The sequence below is a fragment of the Eucalyptus grandis genome, chromosome 10, assembly GCF_016545825.1.
Source record: "Eucalyptus grandis isolate ANBG69807.140 chromosome 10, ASM1654582v1, whole genome shotgun sequence".
Classification (NCBI taxonomy): domain Eukaryota; kingdom Viridiplantae; phylum Streptophyta; class Magnoliopsida; order Myrtales; family Myrtaceae; genus Eucalyptus; species Eucalyptus grandis.
Genome location: NC_052621.1, coordinates 13809550 through 13817605, shown reverse-complemented (window position 1 = coordinate 13817605; position 8056 = coordinate 13809550). Strand labels below are relative to the sequence as shown.

General features: G+C 42.0%; 1 protein-coding gene across 1 annotated transcript; it reads right to left on the bottom strand.

Annotated features, from left to right (window-relative positions):
* Window positions 1-2861: 2861 nt before the first annotated feature.
* Window positions 2862-4070, bottom strand: LOC120288874. Its single transcript, XM_039303069.1, has 3 exons — window positions 3753-4070; window positions 3101-3369; window positions 2862-2978 (listed from the first exon to the last, which is right to left on the bottom strand). Exons 1-3 carry the CDS (start codon window positions 3949-3951, stop codon window positions 2862-2864), a joined length of 585 nt encoding a protein of 194 aa, XP_039159003.1. The 5' UTR covers window positions 3952-4070.
* Between the last annotated feature and the right edge of the window lie 3986 nt (window positions 4071-8056).

Here is an 8056-nt window from a genome sequence, read left to right as displayed (position 1 = left end):
TTTTTTTGGGATAAATAAAATAATTAAAGTAAGATAAGCACCAAATCACTTGAGATCATATATCATCCAATCAATGGGAATAAGGAAATAATATCCAACTAATTTGAAATTTCGCGAATAAAATTGATGAATTGATCTTAAACCTTAAAAATCAAAATATCAATTTTAAAGATTCCCGCGGAATCAATAATTTCATCTAAGGCCTTATAGGTGGAATCAAAGATTAAATGCGGTTGCGAATTAGGAGATGAATCCTAACTGGGAGATATGTCTATCACTCATAGATATGCATGCTAGATATCAATAAACATATATTAGGCATAAAATATACAAATATATTAGAGATGTGCATCTCACCTAATTTGAGGATATTCTTTCCAAATTTGGATCAAACGTAATCGGACCAAGATCGCAACCGGTTCCTCGAAGCAGGACAGCAATCGGCAATGACTCGTGATGGCGAGAGACGATGTTTTGGGGTATAACATGAGTTACAAACATGATGCCGGTAGCTGACGATGCTCGATCACGAGCTTGAGGTGACGAGACGGCAGGCAGAGGCGTGGGTGGCTACAGGAGGACCAATAGGAGGTCGAACAGAGGCGTGGCTCGTCATGGACCTGGGAGTGGCGGTGGATCGTTGGTGACGAGCGGAGACGCGGGTTGCTGCGATGGGCGAGGTGGTGTTGGCGTTCGGAGCTCCGGTGGCAACAGATAATTGCAGGCATCACTCGAAGGGCAGCGGTGGCATTCGCAGCTTCGAGCTACAGGGGACAGGCGCCGGTGATGCTCGGGCAGAGGGAGGGGTTGCAGGCGCCGAGTGTTAGGCGGAGGTGCTCGCAGCTGCAAGTTGCAAGCGAATGCGCGGCGATGCTCGCGGTTGCGGAGGTTGTAGGCGGAGGCACGGCGATGCTTGCGGTTGTGGGTTGTAGGCGGAGGCACGGCAATGCTTGCGCAGCGACAGTGAAGCAGAAGTAGTGGTGGCAGGCGGAGGCACCGGCGTTCGGAGCTCTGGCGGCAACGACAATCAAGGCGGGACGGCGAAGCCGGCAATAGCGAGGAGATGACCTCTCTTCCTTCTTCTTTTTCCCTTTGTTTTTCTCTTGTTTTTTCTTTTTCTCTGTCACGTCCCTTCTCTCTGTACACCTTGTCATAGAAACAACCCCCCTCCCTTTTTGTTGACCCTGACCCCAAAACGAAAAAGAATTCCCCCCCTCCGTCCGTACGCGAGCGAACCGTTTTTTACAGGCGAGGAACTTAGGTTTTTGTAGAATAATTTTTTTCTTTTCACTTTTTCCATCTACCCATATCAGATTCAAATTTCCTTTCTCAATATGCATATAAATCAATTTTTGCTCGCCCAAAGCCTCCTAAATATATTGTCAAGATATATGCACTTACGTGCGACATTCTCTTTTATTTTTCTAATATTTGATCTGAAACCTTCCTTTCTACCAAGAAATATATCTCTCGGTGTATATATTGCCTAAATATATGAAAAGTCTCCCGTCATATCATCGAATATTATAAGAAATAGAACAAATCCTTTCCAAAATATATCTATATCCCAATTCATAAAATTAAAGCTCATCAGTCGTTAGTCAGTTCAATGCAAATGCGATAAAAATAAATAATATAAACTTAATAATGAATGCTTCTAAAACTATATGTTAATTTTGTTTAGGGGTTAAAAACTAATCCTAATTTTTAATGCGATAAACAACTAATCGGGTTGCCAAAATTTAGATGTTAACAAAGTACTTCGCGGTGGCACTGCCTCTACCTTTAATCTTATGGGACCGGCTCGATGCAAAGCAGTCGTAATCCAAATTAAACATGGAATTTCCTTGAATCGAGCTGTACAATGCCCATTGCTGAAACATCAGCTATAAATGGCCTAGACTAATGGATCTTAGATTTTTCCAACGGTGTTCTTGGAGGCCTCCAATTCCAGGCTCGGCCTCGTGCACAAACAGCGTTCATTGTGAATTTTTCGAATTTCTTTTTGTTGTTGATCAGGTTTAGTGCAGAAAGTTTGGAACTGGATTTGCATTGCATCAGATTTGTGCTTTGGTTTGGTATTCTGGTTGTTCGCCAAACTAGTGTCAATTTGCTTTGATACTATTAATTTGCACATTTGTCATGAAGGAATGAAGCTACTACATTGAGGTTGGATGATGTTCTAAGCTGTCTTAACTACGTGTGATGCTTTACGATTATAGTTGTCAGCGTCTGAATAGTAGATGCGAGGGCTCTTGTTTGTTGTAAGCCTTGGCTCTTGTACTTATTCATTAGGAAAGATGAAACCTGCAAGACAATGAAAAAGAGAGAAATGTGAATGAGGCTAAAGCTAAAATTGGAAACAAACGGTGTTAAAGCTCCGAAGCAAGAAGCACCAGGTGACAAAAGAAGACTCTCTCTCTCTCTCTCTGTCTCACTTCAAACCGGTACATCGTCTCCTAAGGAATGCGGGGCAGTGTGACAGGTGCGATGACGATGCTTGAATGAGAAGATAGTTTAAAGATAAAGAAGAAAGGCTAAAGAATAATAAAGAATAGAATGTACTTCACTAACAACAGCCAAAGTGCTCTGGTCCTACACATATATATGCACGCAATCTCCACTTTGAACTGAGATAAGACGAATCGTGAGAGATGTGCAGGGGTCTACATCGGTAATCTCAGCTGTTGCCTCGAAAAATCCCGAAGAGAATTTAACCAGCATCATAAAAGGAGCAAAGGAGAAATATAAAATTGCGTTTGTCTCCAACAGTGATATCTAACTTAAGCATGTTGAAATCTACCTCTGATATGCCGATAACATTCCTTACAATTGTGGTCTGTTCATTTCCTTTTTCAAAGTTAAAGCTGCATCCTATTTCCAAATCTGGATCCATATACAATCTCATAAGCACTCCAAGCACCTTCAGGTCCTACATATGTCTTGCCTGCCGTACAAGCGTAACAACCGTGAATCACCTTGAGGTCTCAACAAATAAGAGACAAGCATAGCTCAGAATCAACTATAGGATATGAGACGATATAATGAGAAAGGCCAGGAAACTAATATCTACATACACAAGAGAAAGCGAGTCTATTACCATCTTGACAGAGGACTTCAAAGACGCAGCGACATCTCTGTTAGTTTCAAATGAAGTGCTGGGCGCCTTCACTTCAACCCAGTCGACTTCACCAGCATTCGAATTGATCTCACTTTTGGATCTTTCTTCGGCAAACTCATCCACAGAGTCCCCACGAGAAGCAGGATTAGCCGCCAGAGGAACATCCCCGTCAGAAACTTGGTCCCTATAAACTCGAGCGGTGCTTCGGACGGACATAGACTTGGCGCACCTCATGTCTCCGAGCGAAACTAATTGCAGCAGGCAGAACTCTGCCGTCACTCATAATAACCGCGACAAAGGCACCGGAATAATTCTTCTTCTGAGGCTTAAGCAAATAATCACCGGGCACTCGAGGTGAAAAGGACACACATACACACGAACCACTACATCCCATTAACATGAATCATTCGAAAGCCACTAAAGCCACTAATCGATGATGGTCTGATTCGTATGCTTCAAACCACGGACAAAAAGAAAAATTCAAATGCAATAAATGGCGGAACTTGGAAAAACCCCGCGACAGAGCGACTGCATCTCATCTCATAATCATGACTAATTACGAATTCACAAGACGAAAACGATAGAACCCACCAGCACTCGGGAAGCCGCAAGCGAGTCAGAAAAAGCTTACTAGTGATTTCGCAGGGGCTGCGATCGGGCGAGGGAGGGCGCAGAAGGAGAGGCGTTTTAGGAGCTGACCCGGCCGTGTCATCATCGATCGGAGAAAGAGGCGATTCGACGGCCACCGAGTCGGCGAGACGGCCGGCTGAGACGGTCCAGCTTGTGGCGACGATGTTCCAATCGGTGTCTTCTCCGGCGATCGAACCCATGATCGATTCTTCAACTGGGAAGCGATGGAAATCACTCGGCGGTGGCTGCGATTTCGATAATCTGGATGGGAGAAGGGAGAAGGACGATGAGAAGGAGGAGGAGCGTGTGATTGACGTCTAGTGATCTCAGATTTCTGAAACATGAAACCTTCCAAGCCGAAAGCGCCGTGGAGAGCCACGAAAGTCCACAAACTGCCTAATTGACACTAACGGCTAAAATCCCTTGTACTTCAACAACAAAAAATGTGCTAAACTATTAGCGGGGAGTCGAAACTGCGGTGATTAAGAAGTTTCATCCTTACTGGCCAATCCATGGATATGCCATGAAGTTATAAAGGTTGTGCCTATGAAAATCGGAAGATTTTATATATTATGTCGGCCAAAAAATTTAAATTCAGTAAAAATTACGATAGAAATATGAAAAACCGATACTTCACAAAAAAAAAAAAAAAAAGGCGTAAAATCCCCTCTGGAAAATCTTCCATGAGCCACCATTTTTCTTTTTTTACCGTAGTTTTTTGGTCGAATTTTTTTTACCATGGTTAATCCAGTAAAATTAATAAAAAAATGTTCCCATTCCTTTCAAACCAGTTCAACAGATAGCAATTTCAATTTCCAATCGCAAATCTTATCTACCAAATGATGAGATGATTACATTCAAATAATCCAAGCATCACCAATGTAGACCCATTAAATTATCCACATCTCTCGTGAATTAGCAAGAAAGTCCCATTGTGAATGCGTAAAAATATTTTTATGCCAGCACTATTTTCTTTTGGAATTTCCATATTTTTTTTTATCATAGGAAGCAATTTCTAATTAATTTGCTAGATTTACCTAGCCGACAAAAATAGGCTAGGTATTGAAGTTAAGTGGGTTGGGATGTGAATGATATTCCATCGGTTCATTTGATATTCCATCGGTTCATTGAATATCTTAATAATCTCGAACCATTACCACTTTTCAATCTTAAGTATAAACTTTTCTTATTTATGTCAAATTGAATCTCTCTTATTTTACAAAAATTTAAGTTTCCGTTCCCTGAGTAGACCCAATTTTTTTTTCTTTTTTTTTTAAAGGACACGCCTATTTCTGAATTTATAGATTTTATTGAGTTTTTTTCTATGGGTAAAGTGTGTGCTCTTTTCCTTGCAATAAAAAATAAAAAAATCTACCCACAAAATACGTCTTATCCAATAGACGCGATTTGCTTTGTCTTCCCTGGTAAGTTATAACACCTATGTTTTTCCTTTATTTATTTATTTATTTATTTAAAGCTAGCTTGACTCCTATTTTGTAGATAATTCATGTTTGATGTCGTAATCATGTCATACTTCTAACCATAGCTGTGACGTCCTGAAATTCGGCCGTTTCGATAAAGTGAAATGGGCATTTCGTCGACGTGCCTATGGCCCTTTTCTATGAGCTGATCACTCACGAGTTAACTAACCTATTGGGTGAAGCCGTTAAGGGATGTATCGGCCGTAAAATCCCTAAAAGCTACCTAATTGGTTGGATTGAGCTAAAATCACGTCTGATCGATTTTTAACCACGGAATTGAACTCGATTTCGGGAATCGAATTTTAAGCGCGTCATAATTCTTATTTTTAGGATCTGTCTCATCGCTCGTCAATTTATTGACGAGTCCGAAATTTTCAATAAAGAAATTATCGGAAGAAAATTGAAGCCCGAAAGGAATTAGAAAGGGAAAAGAAATGAAATAAAATAAGTGGAAAGGTAATATTTGATTTCCCTCTCTCCCTCTCTCTTCTTTTCTTTATTCTCTTTATTTTCTCTTTTCTCTCTCTCTCCTTTCCCTTTTCCCTTCCCCCTCGTGTGAATTCTTTTCCCCCACCGCCTATTCTCTCTCCCTTCCCTTTTTGACCGGTCAATGCATATCCTCTCCCCTCTCTTCTCTCTCCTCTCTCTTATTCCTTCCCGCACACGATAGAACCAGCTTCTTCTTCTTCTTCCTTCTTATCGTGCGAACCGGCCAACCGAAACGGGAGAAGCCGAGACAGCGGCCAGCCCCTTTGCCGTCACCGCCCGTGCCTTTGCCTCGCTCGTCGCCCAGTCGTCGTCACGCCGCCCGCGTTCCGCCAGCCCTCGTTTCCTCGCGCTTAGGCCTCCCCGTCCGTCTCTCGCCCCTGTTCCGTCTCGTCCAACCACCGTGAGTGGCCGAGCAAGCCACGGAGCCGCCGTGTGGCCTCACCGGACCGCCTCTTGCTTTCCCGGCCCCTCTCCGCCTCTAACCATCTCTGTTTTCCCCTGTTTCGCAGCTAATCCAGCAACCCACGAAGTGGAAGTTTTCAGCCGGCTCTTGGGCCGTTTTGGGCGTTCCGGGCCCCGAACCCGAGCCATGCTTTGGGGTTTATTGTTCCTCGCGTCGCCCTCGTCGGATTGATCCGATTTGCGGGTGATTTGGTGAGTAATCTCACTAATCCATGATTAGTTGGCTAATTATGCTTAAGGTTGGTTTAGTTTTAATTAATTATGTTTAGGTTGTTAGATTAGAATAAATTAGCAATTATTAGTCAATTGTGATGTGATTTAGATAAATTGATTGCGCAATTAGCAAGTAGACGTGGTCTACTATTTATTGGAAGTATCTCGGGAATTTTCTGACCCCTAATTGGGCTTCAATTTGGCGATTCGGGCCTAAGTGTGATTTTGGCATTTAAATATTATTTTTCGGAATTAAATTAATTAATTATTTATTTTCTGAAATTCAACTGAGATGGTCGGAATTGGAATTTTATGCTAATGACTGTGGTGAAGTCCGTTTATTTAATTGGGCTTTATTTTGTGCTAAACTGAATTTTTAATATTAATTATTTAATTTTCGAAATTAATAAATAAATAAATTATTTTTCGGAAATTAAGATTTTGATGGCCGACGACCGAAATCTTGTGCTGATCGTCGTGGCGCAGTCCGTTTATTTATTTGAGCTCCACGTTGTATGGAATTAAATAAATTGTGATATTTTAGAGATTTACTCTAAATTGATTGGAATTGATTGAGACTGAATTATGGATTGGTAAATGGCGTGGTTAAATTCTGCAATTGAGTGTTAAATTATGCAAATGGAGTGCTGATTGGATTCTCGGTATTTAATTCCAAAATTTGTGGATTTTGATATTTATTCTGAAAATCCCGGGTGTCGGGTTTTAACACCGAAAATGGATTTTTAGTACTATATCAAATAGTGGAGTTTGAAAAAGATAAGTATTAGTCTTCTGGTTCGAATTGACCGTGTACCCACACACGACTATTTTCAAGATGTTTTTAATACGAAGGAAATAGGCGGGATCACTATTTTAATGGAGGCATTTGAGTGCAATGTACAGGGTCCTGGGCCGAGATTGATTGGTCATGTGTTGGTTAAGAGAACCCGTTTCGAGCGATTATGCCAGACGTTACTAAATCCCTTTTTGGGTTGCTCATGCATTAGGGTAGCGGGTTGCGGTAGATTCTGGACCTACGCCCCTTGGGAAGCCGTCTAATTGAGAGACGTTGCCGTGCTCACGGGGGAGAGACGGCGCTGGCAATGCCGGAAGACCACCAATAGAGTTGGCCGTACCCTTGAGGGGTGTAATTAACAATTGGAACGCATGATGGTTGAGTTTGATGTGCCGGATTATGAGACAAAATTGTGTGACATGGAATGGGACGTGTCATAATGATTTGGCCCTATAATCTGGACCCTTGTGATTTATTGAGTTGAGTGATGCGTTTCAATTGCTGGATGTATCGATTCTATACGTAAGGTATGTGAATTGTACTGACTTGCAGGTGGAATCTAAGGCCAAGGTAAGTCATCTGCCCTATGCGTGTTTAGGCAGCCTATAGTATAATGGTTTACTAATCGGGCTTAGTGGGGTAGAACTCGCTGAGACGTAGTCTCATCCCGGTTGGGGAAAACATTTCAGGACTCCGTTGAGGAGCTGAGGAGGAGGAGTTTGAGAAGGAGAACTTGAAGGCGAACTTGAGGAAAATGATTTTTGGAAGAAGAAGATAATTCCGAAGGGGTCTTGAGTACGACCCGGATGGATTGAGATCCCATCTTCTTTTGTGAACTTCAATTGATGTGAATAGAGTTTAGAG

What these genes read in the sequence shown, in the direction of transcription:
- LOC120288874 (XM_039303069.1), bottom strand. Translation starts at nt 3,951, where the DNA reads ATGGGTTCGATCGCCGGAGAAGACACCGATTGGAACATCGTCGCCACA. An exon ending in CAGCCCCTGCGAAATCACTA is followed by an intron (nt 3,370 to 3,752) that starts GTAAGCTTTTTC and finishes TGCTGCAATTAG; the next exon opens with TTTCGCTCGGAGACATGAGG. An exon ending in TGAAGTCCTCTGTCAAGATG is followed by an intron (nt 2,979 to 3,100) that starts GTAATAGACTCG and finishes TGAGACCTCAAG; the next exon opens with GTGATTCACGGTTGTTACGC.